The 25116-nt window shown below is 32.0% G+C and overlaps 1 protein-coding gene across 2 annotated transcripts in view; it reads left to right on the plus strand.

Moving 5' to 3' along the window:
- IP3K1 (inositol-trisphosphate 3-kinase-like protein) overlaps window positions 1–25116 on the plus strand; it is a 69289-nt gene that overhangs the window by 31124 nt on the left and 13049 nt on the right. The window contains exon 1 of one of the 2 annotated variants that reach the window (XM_089699315.1): window positions 6300–6593. The exons of the other annotated variant lie outside the window; for it this stretch is intronic. Coding sequence (XP_089555441.1) covers window positions 6456–6593 — 138 coding nt within the window. The 5' untranslated portion in view covers window positions 6300–6455. Of the gene's footprint in view, window positions 1–6299; window positions 6594–25116 lie in introns of those variants that run through there. 2 annotated transcript variants of the gene reach the window in all.

The following is a 25116-nucleotide window of genomic DNA, read 5'->3' on the forward strand; positions in this document are numbered from 1 at the left end:
CATAAATATGTATGATAGTGTTCCATTGACGTCAATGGCCGCTGCTGCATGCTGCTTATACGGCGTCCTGTCCTGCTGCGGAGTGCCGACCCTCCCCCGGCCGTTTACCTCTTTCTGGATTGTTCCTGGGCTACGTGATAGAAATTAGCCTGAATGATTAATTCATATTTATGATAAAGCTGGCCAGACTCTCGGACCAGGTATACGCGCTGCTGAGAATTTATGAGAAGACACTAGTTAATTTTGTGATTGATTAACATGTATTTCTAGAATGAACTGAATATTTATTCAGTTACCCGAATCAGAATTCATTTATTTTAAATTATTTTATAGCAAAAGTAGTTTGCTCTATATCAATTATTATAACAACTTTTAATAAAACTTTGTTGATAGATATGTCATTCATAATTTATTCAAACTAATTTCATATTCATTTGACAAGCCTCTCTAATAAATTCTTATGTAGGTTAGCTTACATATAAAATGGCTTCCCGGCAATAAAAAATAACAGGCCTAATAATTATTGTTATATAGAGTAGTAAAATAGACTCACACAGCGACCTCATCAGCGACACATTCATCATGGAATTTTAGCCAACTTCATGTCTTCAAAATATGCTAAATAGGTGCATAGTTTTAACGGGTTTGCAGTACTTTAAATTAAATGATAAAAAAAATAATGAATGCTTACAATGAGTCCAGGCCAAAATAAATAGCTTAAATAAAATACATAGGTATCCCATTCTAAATCATAACCTTTCATTTCTAACAGTCCACGGTTTCTGTAGTACAAAGCTGTAAGTACATTATAAGATTTGCGTAGATACTCGATAATATTTTTTTATTAGTAGGATTACTGATTATTATTAATAGGATAACAAGAGGATAACGAAGTAACTTTGAACGGAAGTTGTATTTGTGCTATATGTTTATTAATTACGATAAAAGTTGGCCTGTGCTCTTGGAGCTGTATATACCTATCTGTTATATTATGACAGCAATTAGCAACACGTTCAATATATATACATGCATTATAAAGGTCACATGACAAGGTATTGTAGAGAAATTAGTAACAAAGAACCGGGTCAAAGCTGCAAGATTATTATATAAAAATTATATTATGTTCGTATTTCTAATCTGACATTTATATATTTATTATGTTGTAACTCATTATCACTACATAGTATAAAACAAAGTCGCTTTCTCTGTCCCTATGTCCCTTTGTATGCTTAAATCTTTAAAACTACGCAACGGATTTCGATGCGGTTTTTTTTAATAGATAGAGTGATTCAAGAGGAAGGTTTTAGCACAGATTAGAGAATAGTTACTTCGGTTTTAGTATATAATTTATTAGGTTTTAGACAAAGCGGGCGAAGCCGCGGGCGGTAAGCTAGTAAGTCATAAATTACTTAGGTAAGTAAGAACATTATCTTATTGAGTGTCGCTTATTAAATTTACTTTAAAAATTGTCGTATCATGTATGCCATTTGTTTTATACAATAGTAACTCTCATTATAAAATAAATGAAAAGATGTAACGTAATAAATGGAATCTGATGAATAAAATTGCAAATGAGATTGCTCGTTACAATGGAACGCTTGTATTGTTTCTTTATTATTAAAAAAAAACTTAATTAAGTTTGACAACGTCTTTGCTGTCCTTGATAATATATTAGTTCAAGGCTAGCAAGTTTTATTAGCGTTATGTACTAGTTTATTCATTGCTTAGGTTCGATAATTTTCCCTAAAAAGCTTCATTATGGTGATTTTTGTCAATATTATTTTGTAGGATATTTTTGAAAATCACTTTTGTCTGTTACCATCAATTCCAAAACTGTATGAAAGAAATGCCAAAGTTTAATGAATATTACTCTTAATATGTCAACACATATAGTAATGTACATTTCATTGTACACTGTTCATTAGGCAATCTCAATCACTTTTTGTTCAAATTTCAAACATAATCTACGTGCCTTTGATATACTGCTATTAAGTGCTTATGCCTTTAACTGAAAGTAATTTAATACAATTGGTTAGTATAAGCCTTGATTGTATATAATGTTATCTAAGCTTTGGATTGCAAGCAATTGACGTCACCGCCCACAGGGTCAGCCCACTACAAAGTATAATATATGACATGCCATATCATATTAAATTTGTTGTTATCTTAGTCTGTTATTAGATTTAACTAAACTATCCGAATATAGTCAAATTAGACCGATTTAGTAGGTATGTAAACTTTTCTTAAGAAAACGTAAATCTAGTAAGTTAACTTTGGGTAAGAAAAAAATACACATTCTTATAAGTACACGATTATTTTCTCTCTCAAATTAAATAGTGATAAATAGCGATGGAATATAAACAAAGCCAAATATAATTTAATGTCACAAGTCGCTCTTGACACAGTAATTACTTCATTTAGATAAATCAGAGAACAATAATAACAATACGTTTATTTTAATTGTTCCGTGAAATAAATTCTTAATGCATTTTAAGAATTAAGATTATGTAGGAACGAGTATGTAATATTTATAGCAAATAATATTTTTAGGTTATTATTAGGTAAGTATAATATTATCATTATCACATTACCACAGAAGAAAAGGATTTTTTTTAAGATTAAAAAAATCTTTTTTTTTTAATTCACATTTTTAATAATTTGTAATTCACATTATTAATATTTTTTTTACAAACCAGTAGATATACGTTAATTTTTGATCCTTCAGCACTTGAGCCATCGGAACAGAGAAACTAAAATTCTCATATATTCAAAACAAGACAATAATTATGGTCCCGTTAGTTATTCATTGGTTTGTCCATTAGAATGTTGTAATATCCCCTTTTACTTTTAAAGTTTCAATTTCATTCTTCTTTATCTAAATGGCTTTCTTGTCACTTCGTCCAAACGCTCATTAAATCTTTAACGCCTACTTTCCTGACCTACCTCTATAGACCGGGAGATACTGACACAAAATTTCGAGTCATTTGTAACAGGATGGCGGTTCTACAGGGGTCTTAGTACGCAATGACAAAAAGAAAAACGATGGCGTGAACGCTGGTACCGGCGGCTTAGTCGCGTGGGCGTTAGTCGAACTCGTCGGAAAATAGCGAAAGTCAAACGATTTGTAACAGTATGGCACTTATTTTTCCTGTAAGTTTGAGGATCAACAAATATAAATACAAAATTTCAAAGATCTATGTGTTGGAAATCTTCACTTATATAAATTAATAATAAATTAAGTTTTCAAGTATGACAGCACTTTTTCCCCCTACTAGAAGTATGGCAAATATAATAATGGTCACATTTTATCAAATACTCTCCAAAAATCCAAATGCAATACTGGTACAAAAAGTTTGGCGAAATAAAAAATTTTTACAGATTTTCGGAGGTATGGCGACCATTTGGAATCGTCCGAAAAGTATGGCATGGCGATTTTCGTAAATGGCTGCACGACGATAGTTACCTGTGCAAAAGTTAGCCTGGTACAAATGGTTGAATGATTGTTTTATTTAAATCAACACATTCGCGTCGGTATGGCGGGCTGTAAGTCACACCGGAAAAGTATGGCATGACACTACCGCCTACTACTTTTTTATGGGCTATCGGTAAATTCTAAAATTTTTGTGTTACAAATCGTTTGACTTTCGCTATATTTCCGACGAGTTCGACAAACGCCCACGCGACTAAGCCACCGGTACCAGCGTTCACACCATCATTTTTCTTTTTGTCATTGCGTACTAAGACCCCTGTAGAACCGCCATCCTTGTTACAAATGACTCGAAATTTTGTGTCAGTATCTCCCGGTCTACTACTATATTACACAAACAATTACTGAGTTTGACTCAACGAATACCTTTTAGGCATGTCTAGGCCTTGTTATCTGTTAGTATCTCCACGTACGTACAAAGATTCATTATAACTTATTACTATAACGAGTGATTATGTTGTATGATAAAGCGATATGTAGTTCTTGTAGAATTTTAATAAACCTATTTAAAGCTTAAAATAACATGTTTATCTTTATTGTGTTTTTTTTCAGTACACAAAGGTCCGATGAACTTGTTAAATTCTTATTAAAAACAAGATTTCGGTCGGTATAAGGGATTAATATGGGTATTGTTTGGTCTTGAAAAATACTACATATTTTGTTAATTACGCGCAACAAGAATTCTTTGAAGATCCTGTTTTATATTATTTGTAGAAACCTTCAAAATAGTTCTAGTGTTTGTTCTAGTACTTCCTATGAACCGGTAATACGAATAGATTGACCGACCGGATTTTTTACGTTCGTTGGCAACCCAACGGGAAGAAGAGTGCGGGACGCTTGCAGCCGGTAGAGAAAACGACGCGTTACAAACATGCTCTTTGTGTTTCGACTAGAATTAAATTATAATAATACTACTTAATTATAATAAACTGTGAATTGAACAAATACGTTGAATAGTGTTATAATATTAAAAACTGTATGTTCACTGCATAAAAAATACGTTTTGCCTAAGCTTATTGAATGGACAAGAAGAGAGGTTATGTTGACAAGAGAGCTTGGATTATTAGTGAGTAAAATCATCATAATATTTTAGTTTGTATGCCACGTTTAGTTTTTATAACATACTCTGTATTCGAGGGTAAATAGGAACTCACCTCGCATACATAAATATTGCGAATTCTTTAGAATCGACGACCAGAATTTTAATTAAAGTCGATATAAGTCGGTTAACCAATTGTTTACCCATGTACAAAACATCGAGATCTCATTTTATTTGCATTGTAATTATTATTTTTTTTTGCTTGCCCTTGACATAATGATGACGATTTTTCGACGCTTTGACTCGCTACGTGACTCATTAAAATTTTGTAATTATGTAGAGAAAATAGGAATCAAGTAAGTACTTATATAATTTTCGATTACTGTTTACATGTTAAATGACTTAATCCTTTTATTTTTAATATATTATTAAATTGTATTTTATGAATGTAGTCGTGATTTTGTCAAATAAAAAAATCTATAAAATGTAAGTTAATATTTGTGACTACTAATAGTTTTATAACACTGTTTATATGATACTTTTACAGACGTCATTTATGAATCACATTAATTTTATGCTATTGCATATTTTGAATTTTAATTACCAATACCCACTTAAAAATAGCTAATAATAGCTGTTAATGAAAACTAAACGATTTCATATAACAATATTTCATTGGTTAGAAATTTTATATGCAATATAATAACTAAGCTATTTTAATTTATTTTTTGAATTTACTAAAACCGTACATATTTTTCAATGAAGTAGGTACCCCATTTTATACGACATTATTTTGTATCATAAACTAGCTGTAATTACACTATTATACGCATAGGTGACTTAATTTCTTGTTCGACTTAATTTTCTTCATTTAGAGTTACGCAACTTTTGCAGTAGCTACTAGGTACCTTCTGGCATCTTCTGGTACTAATTCAAAACAATAGGTAATTGTAATCTATAATTGATATGACGCAAATCCCTTTGTATGTTTGCTATTTTTTCCTAAACAATCGTAGGTACATGTCGCCTAGGCATGTAATAAACTTTAAAACAAAGGCACCCATTTAATCGTTCAAAATAATGCGTTTTCATAATGACTAGGTACTTGTTTTTAGCATATTATTTACGCTCCTATAACAATGTGATATTCCGTAGAGGTCCACTATTGATTGTAACACGTCCATGACTTATCTATAGACTATATCGTGCATACAGCTTATCTCCTACTTCCGTTGCGTTGTTGCGTTTATCCGATATCGCACGAACAGTCATGTATGTATATCAGATAATGCTCTCAATTATTATTAGTTATTAGTTATTACTATAATGCTGTCATAATTCAGTACTGCTACGTTTCAAAATAAATACAAGTTACAACAAATGATTACAGAATTGTAAGCGTTATCAGTTTATTCAAACAACAAGCCAAACTTTTTAAATGAAGTTTCTAGACCAAAATAATTAAAATGTTCCCTCTTAATTTGACATCACACATGACTCTTACATACATGATATATTTTTTTCATAAACTCCGGATAGGCATGAAATAAATAAGTTGGGAATTAAAATAATATCGATATAATTTACAACAGTCAATATGCGTGCTTTTCAAGGCGAAAGCTCTGCCCACATGACTCGTGTTCTGGTTTCGATGTCCGATGTACATAGTATTTAGTTATTTATAGTAAAAGCGGGTCAGGTCGGTGGCCTGGCTGTCGCAGGCGGAGCAGGGAAAGTCAGCCGAGCGCGGATACTAGTTATAGAGTTTCCTTTTTGCAAGTCGGGCCGAACGCATGCGCGGGGCGCAATGTACGTCAGTGTTGCGTGGAACCGACGTTCACTTCGGACGCGCGATTAGCACGTTAATTTGTGAAGTATTCGCCGTGCCGTGCATATGGATAAATTGTGTTTGTGTGTGTGACGGATACAATGAGCGGCACGGGGGTCGCCTCCCGGGGCGCGGAGTCCATGTCCCTTCCCACGGACCTGCCCGTCAGACTGTACATGCGAGCGTTGCGGCAGTACCAAAAGTTATTAGACTTGAAAAGATTCACGTCTAAAGATAAAGTAAGCGGAAATGTTTTCATCTCCTACGAATTGCACTATTTGCATTGCTTAAAGGTTCTTAGGATTCGGGACGTGGTGCTTGATGTATTATAATTTATCCGCGGTTCAGTCACCTCCGTATAAATTATACCCTATTCAAATATCACGGTTTCTTTGTAGTATTCATAATCAGGAGGAACTATATTATAAGATATTCAATCTTGTTTTTCAACTCTTTATAATATATAAGCAGTCGGAATGTACGAAACATTGGTGTTATTTCGTCTTGTGTAGAATTCGGACATGACCTTATGAAGGTTCCTTGAGTGACCTTATTTAACTTGATGTAGGTAGCGCTCAATAATATTACTCTATATTTACCTTAATGATGCCTTGCATGTTGAGAACTACGATCTCCTTGCATATAAAGGATTTGTATCTTTGTTTTAAAGCGTGCAAGATTTAAATCGTGCCTTTAAACGTATATACCAGAAATAGAGTTATCTAAATATGTGAATTTATTACAATATATCTTAGACATCCAGGTTCATTCATATCTTCGTTGTTTTTAACTTTTTAACTTTTTAGCTTTTTTAAATTATAACAATATTTTCATTTAATATAATATATATAAAAATGAATCGCAAAATGTGTTGGTAAGCGCATAACTCGAGAACGGCTGAACCGATTTCGATAATTCTTTTTTTATTATATTCCTTGAAGTACAAGGATGGTTCTTATGTAGAGAAAACCTAATTATGTACCACGGGCGAAGCCGGGGCGGACCGCTAGTATAATATAAATATACAAAAGAAATGTAGAGTTCTAGAACTAATACTCACTTATTGACTAAAATAAGTAATTAAAATAGGCTCTTGATATTATTTCTTAAAACGTATTCACTTTAATTAGCTACAGGATATTTTTGCAGTCAAGTTAGTAGAACAGTCTAAAATAAGAGTACCTGCAAATTGCAATGGCTTGAAGCTTACTCGCTTGTAGGTAAGTTTGGGATACTTATTCTCTAATCTGTGGATGAATCTCATATTGTACGTATAAAAAGATATCTGCTAATGAATAACACAGACACCATTAAATAATATGTATGTTTTTTATACCATTTGGTTTATTATATATACCATATCAGTGAACTTGACGAGTGCGTCAGATAGTTTGATTTTTTGTCTCTGGTAACATCCTTTCAACAGTTGCTAGTACATATATGTATTATTAAAAATGATTTCAACTACCGGCTTTCATACAGAACTGATCTCGACTTTTGCTATTTATGAATATAAAGGCATCAAACCCAATTCATTATTCGATAATACGTATAATATAATTATGTAGCCATGTACATTTGAATTACTATAGTTTATATGCAAGAAGAAGATAAAATGATGATTAATCTCCTCGACTGCGTGGGATAATAATGACACATAACTTAAAGGTTTATATTACAATGGTGTTTGTTACAAACAACAATATACTTCTAGGTATATAGATCGAGGTTATTATGTATCACTTACATGCCGTGGTGAGCTCGTATTACACGAGTAACGTCTGGCTTATACATGTAACATTAGCTAATACATATAGCTATTAAAATTAATAAAGAATAACGATTAATCTGATAAATTTCTATCAATCTCCTTTTTTATTTTTCTTTCTTGCGTGGTTTAATGTATTATTAGAAAAATGAACAAACGAATATAATATGTATAAATATACATTTTTTCGTGAATATCATCATTCATCAGTCATCACAAGTTAAATTTATCACTACGTTACGTTAAATTATCATTTGCAAAAAAATGTTCAAAAATAGAAGAGCTATTAGCTCGGTGCTACTGTGAATCATGTGGATATTATATAGTAAATTATTCTTAATATTTGTATGAAATTTTAAAAAAATAATCAAGGGCTTAACAGCTAAATGTATTTATAAACTTAATTATACAGAAGATACGTGTATACTTTATTACCCGCAAGGTCGACAAGTGAAATTAAACGAAGCTATAGCTACGTTTACAAGCAAATTTTAGCCCGTTTGTTTTTACTGATATTCCATTCATAAACCAGTAGGAACCTATCGTTACTATTAATGTAAGATTGTACCTTTATGTACTAATAAATAAATTGGAAAATAGTTATGATGATGATATGATGAGTAAGATATGAGGTGCTTTTCGAAGCGTCAAGCTGATATCTCCTAAACTCAAACTCAAACTCAAACATTCATTTATTCAATTAGACTACTATTTAGTAGCACTTTCGAATCGTCATTACATAGTATTTTTAACATTTACCACCGATTCGGAAAGCAGTATCTATGGAGAAGAATCGGCAAGAAACTCCATAGTTGCTCTTTTAAAATAATGTCAATAAATTTACATAATATGTAACTTATATCTAACTACATAATATGCCAAAGAACTGTCCTGTGGTTTTTACGCGACAACCCTCCATGGGTCTTTATCGTCCATATATTCCTGAATACTGTAGTACGCTCTCTGAACTAGTACATTTTTTATGTAAGTTTTAAATTTAGAACTACTAAACTCTTTAATATTGTGAGGAATTTTATTGTATAAGCGTATACCTTGACCCATAAATGAATTTTTAACTTTAGCTAATCGGAAAAATGGCATTTCAATTCTATTCCTGTTCCTTGTGCCATAATCGTGTCTATCTAATACTCTTGTGTGTAAGTCAGAGCTTTTGTGTACATGCAAAATATTATTAAATATATACTGTGATGGTACAGTAAGGATACCAGTATTCTTAAAATGATCTCTTAGTGAGTCCCGAGCACGTAAATTATATATAGAGCGAATTGCTCTTTTCTGTAAGATAAATATAGTTTCTATATCTGCAGCCCTGCCCCACAGTAGAATTCCATAGGACATAATGCTATGAAAGTAGCTGAAATAAACCAATCTAGCCGTATCTTCATCGGTGAGATGCCTTATTTTTCGGACTGCATATGCAGCAGAACTGAGCTTACCTGCAGCGGTGTTGACATGGGCTCCCCACTGTAGTTTCTCGTCCAATGTTAACCCTAGAAATACAGTAGACTCAGTAGACTCCTAGTCCTATATACTCTGTAATTTGTTCATATTTAAAATTAAACGAAAAAATAGAGTCTAAAATTTATAGTCAAACTAATTTACTTTATCAAAAACGTACTTTTGTATTATCTTGGTATTATCCTTGTACGTCTGAATAAGTAATTTACATTTTCGCACATAGAAGTGATATTGAGTAGGTACGTCATTTAATTGGCGTTATCTTAATTTTGGGCGTTTCACACACTTCCCATACAATGGCGGTGAGAAAAATAAAAATATTTGACTGATAGGTCAGTTTTAGAGATCTGTCGTTCAATACCGGGCCCCAGCGTAAAATGAGTATAGGTAGCTAAAACGTGAAAACACCTAGGTTAACACTCTCAGGATGTTGACCGACGGGAAAAGCTTCAAAATCTCATAAGTTTATTGAAGGAAAGAAAGAAACATTTATTTTTTGACTCAACCAAATTTTAAAATATCATTAATTTTCTCTTTTGAAGTTTTACTGGCCCTTGGTAAACGATTCGACAGTCGACACTGACTAAAATATATGTGCACCGACTCCGTTGATTAATTTTCTTCACTATTAAGTTTTTAAACCCGTGAATCATCTTCAATTAAAAGCGAATTTATCTCTACTTCGCTGTCACCTTTAAATACAAAGAAAAATTAACATTCGTTCCACTTTCTCTGTGCGCGACTGACGCATAAATATCTCTTTGTTCTCACGACAGATTTACTAATGGTTGCTGGATTTCCCATCATGATTGCAATACAATAGATATTTAACTTTATCAGAAGTATGTAGAATAAGTCGTAAACGACCAATGCTAAAATGTCTAAGCAAGTAACAGTCGATATTCATTGTGCTAGAGACGGTAGGGTGTCTTTTTGGGAAGAGGATTTTTCATATTTATGTGTCGTTAATATAAACGTGCCAGATTTATTAAATAATATTTCAATACATTTGGTGTGTATCTTGTAGAATATATGTAATTAAAAACTTCACGTTATTTTTTTTATCTAACTTCTTTTTAAGCAAAATATGCTTTAAACAGCTATGACGCTAACTTCGCTTAAAATGAAGGAAAGAAGGTAAAATAACTAAAATTTAATGAGCTTTTGTAAACATACGAGTATATTACGCAATGCAATAACAATAATATAGTCATGCGATTATTTGACGCGTGATGATAACGGATTCTCTTAAACTAAAATAGACTCATCTTGTCTCAATGTTATTTTAAACATTAGATAACCTATGATACCTACTAATTTAAGCATTTAACGAGAAATTAAGACTCAATTAAATTTTACGTTTCAGAACCCTTTTTGTTATTATTTTAGATAGGTATTTGAGTATTGTACGAATAGTTACACATGTTTAATTTTTAAAGTAAAACTTTTATTACATCGTCTCAAACTTTTTGGTCTGAAAGCAGTGTTCGGAACCGTTCGAACAGTTTCACTTTTACCGTGGTTTCATAAAACCACACAACATTTTTTTATTGTTGTGTAGAATAGAAATAAAGATATTCAGTTTCTATCATAAAAAAATTTAGTAAAACTTTTGATTTTGTTTAAAAATGGCACTGTAAATTGTAATAGCTTACATACATATTTCAATTTGAAATTTCGTTCAACATATAATTAAAATTTATCTGGATTGCCTGTTGTCATATTTTTTCCTCAACCAAAACTCATATATTTATAATCTAAGTTTATAATAATTAAACCGATAAACGTCATAATATCATGACTCTTCTTAAAATATTTTATTATTTGATAATAATATTTATATACGTAATGAACAGTGTTTTAATGCTTTCGGCTTCAGAGTCTTCATTTTTGCAAGAAATTATTTAGAAGAAATTATTTTCTCTAAAGATCCATTCAGATACTTATGAAGAAAATACTTTCTGTTCTTTTATACTGTTAACTCAGCAAGCTAAGCTTTTATACTGTTTTTGTCTATGGCACTAACCTACCATAATATATAATGAACGATTTTCACTGCCCCGTGACTATTTCTATTCCATTTGAGTTTTTTTTCAAAAATGTATTCTTTGCTCGTCTTTGACAGTTTACGAGTGACATTTTAATATTATCGTGTAATATACTTTATTGGGCGGATAAGTTTTATACATGGGTTGAAAAATCGGCCCTAAGTTATAAAGATCCATTTATTATTTTCTGTAAAGGTCATTGGTACCTATTGTATTCTATTTACGTTGGTCCTCATGTCTGTATTTCATAAATGGGTAATTAATTGTTTAACCTGTACCTTAAAGTTCAAACGACTTAAATGTACAAATACATTCAACTACTATTGACCGTGATTTTATTTATAAACGTGCGTAAAATAAATTATGAAACACGTGATGTTAAATAAATATAAATTATTTGTATTAATACATATATGACTTTTTGAGTTTTTTTTTTGAGTTTGACTCAAAAGAAATATGTCCTAGCCTTAAAAAATTGAAAACATACCTAGTCAAGATAATTATTGCAGTAGTTACAGGCGAAACGTGTAGATGATTCGTCAAGATTCAATTTACTAAATATCTATGTTCGAAAAAAAATACAATTAAAAACATGGAGTATTTTGTTTTTCAAGTTAAGTTTAAAACTGAAATTACTCAAATAAGTTTCCGAAGAATAATGCTCAGTTTCATCTCCTTTTAGAGTTGTTTTATTGAATACTTCCCGGGTGCATTTAAATGAATTATCGTGTTGTTTATTTAAATGCAATGAGAACCTTTTACGTCACATTGGATAATACAAGCGGAAATAATCACAAATCATTCAGCTAGCTTCCTTGTTGGCACCTTTAACCCGAAGATATTTATGCGCCTACACTTGGAGTCAGTCACTGAACATGCCGTAATTATTAATTTGAATGCAATGGCAAAGGGAGAGGATATATTATTGTACCTACAGTTGCACTGATGACTGTGATTCAAGGTTTTCTTGTGTACTTATCTTTGACGTTCCTCTTTATTCTGCATTTTTACTTGGATAGACAAACATTTATTCACAAAAAATTTCTATATAGCTATCTAGGATACATCTCTCTATCTTTTAATATGATGTTTCAACTGGGAATCTGTCATCTGACATCTATACATCTGAATGATTAAGAATATAGATTTTGTTTCTAAGACGATTTCTATATCCTATTCTCTAATATCTATATACATATTCATTAAATGACTACCTCGTGTGTTCATAAGTTTTGAGACGAACTTTATAGTTAAAAAATCAGATAAAATATCACTGGCTGATATTTATTTCTTTTTCTAATTTTTAATTTGGAATGTTTCATTTTAATTCCTTTGATTTTCAAATTAATTTCTTTAAATTTTCTCGTGATGGAGGGAACTAAAGAATTACGTGCGACCGTGATTTCGCTGTTTAAGGCGGGGAAAACACCAATGGAGATTTCTGCGAGGTGAATATTTTTGGTGTGAGCCGTAACTTCGTGTATTACACTATCAAACGATACAAGGAGACTAATTCTTTGCAAGATCGCCAAAGAAGTGGCCGGCCACGCTCTGTGAGGATGCCTGCGAACATCAAAATCATCAGAGAGCGACTTCGCCGAAATCCATGTTGCACTCAGAAAAAACTCGCACTGCAGACTGATATTTCGCGCGTATCAATCAACAGAATACTGAAATATAATCTTAAGGTTGATGTTCCGACCGTCCCTCCATACATTTTTGATTACCTCTAAACACTTAACACAGACACTATTTCTTTAAAACTAATCATTTTATCACTTCTCTATAATGAAATGTGTGCGCGTTCGACCTTTTTAATCAATAATTTACAATATTTACTTAGAAAAACAACAGTAAAATACCGGAAAAATTTGACACTTCTACAGTAGTGTGCGTGACTTTTGCCAAGCGAAACACGACATAAAGCACGACATCTAGCGCATAGACTATATACTTATTACAGATCTAGCGCGTCAATGTCTAAACGAAAGGCGATGTTTAGACATTGACGCGCTAGATGTCGTGCATTCGCGTTCGTTATCTTATGCATAATGAGCATAATTCTAATAAATCAAAGTTCTGTGTAAAAATTGAGTAATTTCATTTCCAATCGTTCAAAGAAAATAACAATAAAATAAAATAAAACTAATGACCTTAGAAACTATGTTTTTTTTTATTTATTACTCATTATTGTTCGTCCGTCGTAGGTCTGTAAACTGTATTGTACACTGAAGGTAAATGGTACTGTAGGTACTTTAGTTCGGCGTCGTCGCTCGTCGGCTTGATATAAAATTACATTCTTGATTTCATTGACACGCGCTATGATTTGCGCGCGGAATTTCTTGTGTTGTGAATTTATTTTTGTATGCTATGCATTTTAATTGATTCAAATTGCAATGTTTCTCTAGTATGCATTTGAGACTATATTGTAAATTGTAATAATTGATCGTGGGTATAGTAATTAATTATTCTAATAACGCAATTAGTAATATATGTATTTTCGGTGGGATTCAAAACAAAAAATTGGCCCGTGATTTTTATGAAATTTCACCACATTGCAAATCACATCAATCATAGTTCATACACATGTATCTATGACGAAAGTGATTAGTATTGTGGCTAACATTGACTCATCAGTTCATCACTGAAACCAGTGATAAATCAGTACCTATATCATATTGTGTTTGAATATTTTTAAACAATGATATAAGTATACAATTATTATAAATCGGTAAACTATCAAAGTAATCACAAACTTGCAAACATTGCATTGTTAAAATGTCCAGTAGTTTATGAGCCTATTCATTACAATCAAACAAACAAACAAAGTTTTCCTCTTTATAATATTAGTGTAGACAAACACTATGAATACGATCACGAATGCAAATTCGGGGATTTTCTAATTATTGCTAAATAATAATTGAATTCATTTTGAAATACTCTATAATTTTTAGACATTTATAATGTGGTGCTCATTTTTTTTGTACTGCTAACGCTATTGTAGGTTCCTATTTTCGTTGTTTTATTTCAAGTGAACACGGCCATACAATTTTGTCACGAGCCGCCTATGATTGTAGGTACTTTTGTTAGGCTCCTTCGTCGTCCGCGTCGGCTCGAAAGTTCTTGATTTCATTGTCACGCGCTATGATTTGCGCGCGGATTTTCTTGTGTTGTGAATTTATTTTTGTATTATTATTATTTTTTATTTATTTTTTTATTTTATTGATTCAAATAAAATATTTCACTAGTATGCATTTGAGACTATATTGTATTATGTATAATTTATCGTAGGTATAGTTATTCTTATAACGCAGTTATATTTTCGGTGGGACAATTTGACCCGTGATTTTTCTGAAATATCACCACGTTGCAAATCACATCAATCATACACACGTATGACGAAAGTATAGTGGCTATAATTGACTCATCAGTTCATCACTGAAACCAGTGATAAATCAGTACATATATCATATTTTATTGTGTTTGAATATTTTTTAAACAACGATATATACAATATTATTATAAATCGGTAAACTACCAAAGTACTTCCGAATTTTCAGACAGACAAACAAGTAGTTTGAACACGCAGTTTTCTTATACTAGTAGCAAAAATCAAAACCATAATATTATGTTTCCCTACTATATTTTACTAAAAGTCGAGTGCGTCGAAATCGTAAATAATAATATGTTTTTCACCTTCCTGGTTATTTTCCCATAGTAAATAGTGTTTTAGGTTTGTTGTTGTAGGTAGGAATAATAATAATTATTCTTACATGTTGGTTATGAAATGTATATTGAAATAATTTACTTTCAAATCATTAGTGATATAAGTTTTGAGTGAAAATGCTTGGATCAGCATAATATTATATGGTACTTCAAATACATGTTTTGATAAAAAAAACAATAGTGTAATAAAATAAAACTGCGTTTTATTGTAATCAATGTTGACAATTTTAAATTCCAAAATTATTGATCAATAAAATTGTTTACACCAACAAATATAACTTTTATTTTTATAACAATCGTTCATAATATAAACCGTAGCAGGTGGCGTTTTGAAGTTCTGTCTACTCATACAGAAAAATGGAAAACTTGTTTTTTTTGTAAACAATTTATTACTCATGTTGTTTGGCAACTCGAAGCGTGGTCGTCCGTCGTAGGTACTTTTGTTCGGCGTCGCGTCGTCGTCCGCGTCGGCTTGATATAAAACATTCTTGATTGCATTGACACGCGCTATGATTTGCGCGCGGAATTTCTTGTGTTGTGAATTTATTTTTGTATGCTATGCATTTTAATTGAATCAAATTGCAATATTTCTCTAGTATGCATTTGAGACTATATTGTAATAATTGATCGTGGGTAGGTATAGTAATTAATTATTCTAATAACGCAATTATATTTTCGGTGGGATTCAAAACAAAAAATTGGCCCGTGATTTTTATGAAATTTCACCACATTGCAAATTATATATTATACAATTACAATTACAATTATTATAAATCGGTAAACTATCAAAGTAATTACAAACTTGCAAAATATGCTTTTCCGAATTTTCAGACAGACACACAATTTTATTAGTTTGTTTTAGCAAAGTAGGTACCTATACCTATACGCTTACGTCGCGCGTCGCGTCGTCGAAAACGGTGCGCCCAGAAACAAACATACCTAATTCAGTTACAATCCTTTTTTTGTTCCGTAATTTATTGTATTTATTCTAATACGATTTTTTTTATTCGTCGGCCAGTTCTACTAGGTATAAAAAGATAAAATTGAAATATAATTATTGTAGCGACAGCCATATTATGTTACTATGTTTTCGTAAATATGTTTTTCACCTTCCTGGTTATTTTCACATAATCTTATCTTATATATAAAAATGAATCGCAAAATGTGTTGGTAAGCGCATAACTCGAGAACGGCTGAACCGATTTCGATCATTCTTTTTTTATTATATTCCTTGAAGTACGAGGATGGTTTTTATGTAGAGAAAACGTAAATATTATGTACCACGGGCGAAGCCGGGGCGGACCGCTAGTATATATATATAAATGAATCGCAAAATGTGTTGGTAAGCGCATAACTCGAGAACGGCTGAACCGATTTCGATAATTCTTTTTTTATTATATTCCTTGAAGTACGAGGATGGTTCTTATGTAGAGAAAACGTAAACATGTACCACGGGCGAAGCCGGGGCGGACCGCTAGTCTTATATATAAAAATGAATCGCAAAATGTGTTGGTAAGCGCATAACTCGAGAACGGCTGAACCGATTTCGATAATTCTTTTTTTATTATATCCCTTGAAGTACGAGGATGGTTCTTATAGCTAGAGAGCTAGTTAGTTTAGTTTTAGTGCAGTGGCAGTGTAAATGTTGTTGTTGAGGTTATGTAAATTTAACACTTTAGTTAACTACGAAGATATAAAGAAATGAGGATAGGACACAATAACTATTGGTTGAGGTATTTATAAACTCATAATATACTTTTAAAAAAATCACGTTTTAATAAATTTCTAGAATTAAATTAGAACAGCTGATTCAAAATAGCCTAAAAAATCTAATAATAATAATTACGCTTCACAGCAAGAAGAAATGTACCATATGTACCCGCACAAAGTCGATATTGTGTTGCCTACCGTTCGACTCAATGGCTAGGGTTGTAACTACCTTTAATAATTATTACCAAACTAATAAACCGAGTGATGCGAAATAACCATAATTCTTTTAGAGTTTGATAAAATGATCAGGCAGGTATTTTCTTTAATCCTCTGAATTCTCGGTTACTAAATTGTATCGTTGAAATTATTCTTAATCGCGTAAATTTAATAAATAATCATATGGAAAACACTTTTCATTTGTTTTTTTACTTTCACGCCCAACTACTATACAATAATTACGTTGTTTCGGTATTTTGACGAGAAAACGCAGGAAACATCCGTTGTATCATTTTAGATAGATTGTATATTTTGTATCTGTAGAATTGAAATCAAAGCTATGTATATGTTGTCTCCATTCTTTTCTTATCGGATTGTTGATCCCAATGCGAATGCGTCACTTAAATTTTATAAAAGACAATTAAGAACATCAAAAATAAAGTGATACGTAAATATTTCACAGTGCAATATATTATGTAATTAATAATAATTATATATTTATGAAAAAATAATTACATCAGATTTAATAATAGCAATTGTTTTGAATGTACATAATATGAATAAATGATTACATCATAATAGTAATAATCACAATTGTTTTATTTCCCATTTGTTGCAACCCTAGCATATTTTCATGTAGCAGCAGAAGTACCTACACTGGCGGCGCGGCGGCATCGTGCGACATCAAAGGCATTGCCTTACTAGGTAAGTTTATAATGACTCATTTCTTTTATTATATAATTTACGTTTTACTTTTACAGAATCCGATTCAATGGATTATGAAGACGAGTCACACAACGCCATACGATAGTGATGATGAATGAACATTTCAATAAATGCATGCGTGTTTTTTTATGTTGTTTTGTAATTGTTAATTGTTTCTTAAATAAAGAAATAAACTAAATATTTAAATGATGATTTGTTATTTGCAATACAACTTTATATTTGAGATTCTTTACAAATGTATATTTAGTTTTGTATCATCAAATTTATAAATTTTATTCCATAGTTTTCAAAATTAAATGTAAATGACCATAAAAACATTAATAAAGTAAATCATTGATGTAAGGTCAGGGAACGTAATACATATATACATCTGACCATGTAGAAGCTAAGTCTTGTTGACTCCTGAAGTCTGTAAAGTTTTGTTGTCTGCTGAAGTCTGTACGCAATGAAAATGTCTGCCGTTTCGAAAATAAGTTTTAAGACCCTAATAAATAAAATATATGAATGGCAGATCTGGTCAAATACTTTCAAAATTGTATTTTTTTCAGCACTTTCATAAGTGTCTGCCAGAATGTTATCCGCGTGATAATGGTCTGCCATTGTTATTTTCCGATAGTAATAATAATCTATTTTCAAATATCAAAATGGCAGACGTGGTCAAATGGTTTCAAAGTTCGCCAAAAATTTGCACCTGTCTTACCTAAGCGCGCGCCCCGTCCACCACTCTGGGCTTAGTGACTCCTCATCTCATGTATAGTAGGTATAGGGGAATCAACACACAAAAATCCAGGTCTGGTCAAATACATACAGGTAGCTTTGCGCTAGCTCTCTAGCTATTACTTCTTATGGAGAGAAAACGTAAACATGTACCACGGGCGAAGCCGGGGCGGACCGCTAGTAAATAATAAAATAATAAATAGTGTATTAGATTTGTTATTGTATCTTGTATACCTACGAATAATTATTCTTACGTCTTGTTGGGAAATGTTCAAATACCTACCTATTGAAATTTTTATTATTAGTTTTGAGTGAATAGGCATGGATCAGAAATTCAGAATATAATATGCTACTAACTACTCAAATACATACATGTTTACACAACAAACACCACTGACCTCTATAACTATAAGTTATAGAGGTCAGTGACCGTCAGTGACAAACACTATGGATACCTACGCTCGCGAATGCAAATTCGGTGATTTACTAATTATTGATACCTAGTCATTGAATTCGTTTTGAAATAGCCTGTACTTTGTAATTTTTAGTGTTATAGACATTTATAAAATGTGGTGCTCATTTTTTTGTAATAAATCATCCCGAACGCTATTGTATTTTCGTTGTTTTATTTCAAGTGAACACCTATACAATTTTGTCACGAGCCGCCTCTGGCCTCTGGGTGAAATAAACAAGTCAAATGATTTTTGTTCTAATTGTATTTTGGTAGTAGTTTGTTTAGAATTTACATTACCATTGTTTAATTTTTATTTTGTATTTGCAGTAAAATAAAAAGATGAAAAACTTCATTAGGTATATTGTACGACACCTCACTCTGAATCGCGCTAGCGAAATTTTTTCGTTACAGAGCACATATACAACTTTCGGACAATCTTCATTGAGGCCGGCCGGCAAATCGAGTATGTCGAGAAACTTCACTTATTCGATGGAGGTATTCTACCTTCCTTCCTCCACAGTTGTGGGACCCCGACGTGCATTGAACACGCAGCTTTCTGATACTAGTAGCTAAAATCAAAACCACAGATATGTCTGTGATCAAAACCATAATAATATTTTTACCTATTATTTTACTAAAAGTCGAGTGCATCGAAATCGTAAATATGTTTTTCACCTTCCTGGTTTTTTTTCCATAGTAAATAGTGTTTTTGATTTGTTGTTGTATGAATAATTATTCTTACTTGTTGGTTATGAAATGTATTTTGAAATAATTTACTTTTACAAATCATTAGTGATATTAGTTTTGAGTGAAAATGCTTGGATCAGCATGATATCATATTTGCTACTTCAAATACATGTTTTGATAAAAAAAAAACAATAGTGTAATGTAGGTAATAAAATAAAACTGCGTTTTATTGTAGGTAATCAATTTTGACATTATTTATTTCCCAAAATTACAATAAAATAGTTTACGCCAACAAATATAACTTTTATTTTTATAACAATCCTACTTCCTACTAATGCGAAAGTTCATACATGTTTCAAAAGAAAAACTTTTACTTTTACTATTATTTCAATTTATCCGGTTTAATTAAGACTTAATATTGATACATATGATCATTATAAATACAAATAGGAATTAACAATATAACGAATACGTGGCACAACTAAAATTTTACCGATACCACCCGTGGTCATTCTCCTTTGTGGGTCATTTGTAACAGGATGGCGGTTCTACAGCGAAAAAAGAAAAATGATGGTCAGAACGCTGATACCGGATACCTTAAGATACTGTAATATAAAATATTACTAGATTAGATAAAATATTATAGGTAGTATCTTCACCGTGTGTGACGCGCTTTACATTCACGCCATCTAGAGTTAAATCTTTATCATTTTTGTATACGTCTGTGTGTGTAAACGACCCTGTATGCAATGACAGATGTTAAAACGCATAATTTTACCGAATTGGGTGGATTTTAAGGCAATGATATAACATATTTCAATAAAATATAATATTCAGTAACCGCCATGACTATTCCTAGGTTTGATGACTATTCCAATTACGCAAAAACTCAAATAAACTAGAAATGTAGAATTCAGCGCCATCTAGCGGGATATTGGCTGGGAACAGATCGTTGCAATCACCTTAAGGTAAAGGCGTACAGCCGTAGGAAAATTCACTTTTTAAACGATCGCCTTCGTAAATTGCGACGCGAACGTTGTCCAATACTGCTTAGGAGACACGATGCGAGGAAGATACTCTTTACCGATGAGAAAATCTTTACTGTCGAAGAAAAGTTCAACCGACAAAACAATAAAGTGTATGCCAAAAGTAGCAAGGACGTCCCACCTTCAGCACGGAATGTCTTGCGTTCTCATCATCCGGCTAGTGTGATGGTATGGTGGGGAGTTTCGTATGAAGGTGTCATTCCGCTGCATTTCTGCCAACAAGGTGTCAAGGTGACAGCCAAGAATTATCAAAGTGATATTTTAGAGGCTGTTGTGAAACCCCTATCTCATACTTTATTTCACAACAAGGATTGGGTTTTCCAGCAAGACTCAGCGCCATCTCATAAGGCAAAAACCACCCAAGCTTGGTTGAAGGAGAATGTGCCGGCCTTCATTGCGGCTAACGAATGGCCCTCCTCCAGCCCCGACCTCAACCCGCTGGATTATTCTTTATGGACTGAATTAGAGCTCAGGGCCTGCCGAAAGTCCCACCGAAACTTGGAGTCACTGAAGCGAGCTCTTCTCCGAGAGGCAAAGCGAATTCCATAGGAAAAGATTCGTGCCGCTATAGATGACTGGCCAAATCGTCTGAGGGCCTGTATAAAAAATAAGGGTGGACATTTTGAATGATAATGAAAGTTTATTGTTTGTTATTACCCACTTAATATGTTGTATAAATTTTAGAATTATGAGATAAATATTATAAAAGATATGCAACTTTTAATTCGTCTCAAAACTTATGAACACACGAGGTATAATTCTTAAATAATAAGAACTATGACACATTAAAAACCAGTGTTTATTTTAATAATCTCCTTTCCGTTATTGACTCATAGTACCTACCTATGCTTTGGATTCAAGTCTCTACATCACTGTAATATTTTAACTTAAATACGCATCACGTTTTTAAGGTTACCATTGAAATCGTGAAAAATAGATACTTATACTAAATGCAACTTATAAAACATTTTTTTAAGATTCCATTGATAACTAAATATTTTATTCAATGGAATGTAGTTATGTGCATAGCTGTTAATCTGTAAAACATGAAAAAGTTTTTAAACATGTGTTAACATAGTTCTAAAGTCTAAACCACTCTAAACAGTATCGGGATAACTAGTTTAAGCGCTCGCAAGCGTGGGCAGCCCCCGCAGTCAGTCTCAGGGTACAGACGGCCGGATGCACTAATTTGGGTCATTTAACGACCACCGTTTCAGAAATCTGCCTTTCGACTTATTAAATCTATATTAGTACAGCACGGCCTGTTATTAAAGCTTTAAAATATATGTTATGATGATTCGAAAACAATTTAATTATTTACTATGTATGTATTATATTATATTTTTTAAGACGCAAGCGGGTCACTATTGACGTCATGATAAGACTCCAGTTTATTGGCTTATTAACATATAATTAGCTCATTCATTGGAATGTAAGTTTTAATTTTGTCGTAAATGTTTATTTTATTTGAACTTTCAGCGTTCTGTAACTGACAAAAAGATCAAAGTATTTAATATAAGGACATTACGCGGTAAATTGCAAACAATTTAGGTACATACACCTAATTGAACATTTGACATACTTACATTTTGATTTCGTAGTAATTATTATGATTCATTCAAAAGAAAATTCAATGGATAATTGTTCTACATATTTATATTTTTAATCGCATAGTGAAATAAATCAATGTTTAATAATTTGAATTATGAGATATAAATTTCGTTTCATCCTATGATAATTTATAACTCCCAAAGACACTTCTACCATAGTCTTATTTTTCTAATTTACCATGTAAGTATATATTTGAACAAGCGCTACTGAATAATTAATTAGTGTTTGCTATAAGTTGATTAAAACGGTAACGAAGCGAATGCGGTGCATAATAATGTGACCCATTATGGTTCTGTCGGCGCCGCCCATAACTTGTTGTGCAATACCACAGAGAATGACTAAAGGACATGGCGAGATGGTGTTACAGTTTACACAATACTATAAAACACATGTGGGGAATGGGGATCTGGACATTATCCCACTGAATTACGAAGTAATAAATAAATAAATATTATAGGACATTATTACACAAATCGACCTAGTCCCACAGTAAGCTCAATTAAGGCTTGTGTTGTGGGTACTAGGCGACGATAAATATAATATTTAATAAATACATATATATAGATAATAACACCCAGACCCAAGAACAAATAATTGAGTTCATCACACAAATATTTGCCCTGACCGGGGATCGAACCCGAGACCGTCGGCTCAGTAGGCAGTTACTTTACCACTGCGCCAACCGCGTCGTTAGTAATGCTAACGAATTACAAAAAAAATGTTACTACATGTTCATGTATCGTGCAATTTACATAATAATACCATAATAGATAATTAATCTTGGTAAACTTACGAGATCGTGTATAATTTGTATGTCCTATGGCAAAGAAAGGTATGATGTCAACAAGACGAAGGTGACCATCTTAACTGTACGCTTAACATAGCTTAGGGCGAATTTTTAATCTAATACTTGTCGTACCGTGAAACTACATAAACTATAAAGTTTGTTCACACGTTACCAGAAGCACAGACTAATAATAATATGTATACTACGTATACAACCAGGGGCCTTAGACAAAGTAACAATTACAAAACGATAACGAAGTTAGAAATCGCAAAAATGTATGGGATTGACATACGCCGCGTTAGATCACGTGGTCTATCTAATGTCAATCCCATACATTTTTGCGATTTCTAACTTCGTTATCGTTTTGTAATTGTTACTTTGTCTATAGGCCCTGAAGTGTTATATAATATTATTTCTTCATTTACGGTCAGTCATAACGGCTTCAAAGATGTCAATACTCATATTTTGTAAATGATGAATTTTATTTATTTTAGATATAGGCCACCTATTTTAACGCAAAAACATATCTAAGTAAAAAGTTACCTATTATCTTCTTATTTGTTAGAGCAGCCTTAATACTTCCTTATTATATGAAAATGTAATTTATGTAAATACGTCAATGCGATATCTTTCAATGTGCTTCTTTTATTTTCTTCAACGTGATATGAGGGACAAAAAATTATATACATAGTTATATTTCCACAAAATGTTGGGCTGCTAGTAGGTTCAAATAAATATTTATACTTTTGTAGGTGCTCAAACAATAAATTTAAACTGAAAATGTCGAAACATTTTTGAATAATGTGAAATGTGACGCACGGAGTAGCCTTGTAGATGCGCCTTATTTCGTAACAAGACGATCAACTGCGAACAACTCACAGGGAAACATGGCTTTGTGTGGTCAGTGGTCACTAGTCGACATATTACATACGATCCCGTGTCAACTCCTATGATATGCAATCCATGTACTTACTTATAATCATTATTTTCCAAAATTAAAAAAAAGTTTTTGATGTTTATAATAGATTTGATTTCAAGATATAAAATACAAGCCAATTTATATTCTTTATTTTGTAAGGTTTTTAATATTTAAATGATGAATATACTTGTCAACGGTGTATTTATGTTATTGTCAAGCATAATAATATAAGAGCCCGCGACGGCCAGACTTTCCTTTCTTTCGGAAAGTTAAAATTTTCTCTGTATATGTCTCCTATACAGATAAGAACGACCAGCGACTATCAAGTTTGGGTTGTGGTTACTTTGGCAGGAAACAGGTAGTGAAGGTGTATAAAATAGTACCTAACTTTCATTATAGTTTAAAAGCTAAATTTTATATATGTTACTTGGGGACCTATAAAAAGACATTACCTTAAGAGCCAGACAGTTTTCATGGTTCTTACATCTAGCCAGACACATTTAAAAAATAACTAACATATCATCAAATTCACATAACTACCTAAAAGCGTAACAAATATGAAATAACCCACTAAAACATTAGTTAACTATAATTATTAAAAAAATAAAAGTATAATATTATAAGTAATAAAGTTATTACTTATCTTTTACGGGGGTTTATGTTGATGAAATTTCACGTATCTCGATGACACAATAAAAAAGTCATCGGGATACGTGAAATTCCATCAACATAAGTCTAAGTAAAAGATAAGTAATAACTTTATTACTTATATATTATACTTTTATTTTTTTAATAATTATAGTTAACTAATGTTATTAGTGGGTTATTTCATATTTGTTACGCTTTTAGGTAGTTATGTGAATTTGAT

The sequence above is a fragment of the Colias philodice genome, chromosome 9 (assembly GCF_061535455.1).
Source record: "Colias philodice isolate Cphi_HAF_F1 chromosome 9, ilColPhil1 Martin Lab GWU primary, whole genome shotgun sequence".
NCBI classification, from domain to species: Eukaryota; Metazoa; Arthropoda; class Insecta; order Lepidoptera; family Pieridae; genus Colias; species Colias philodice.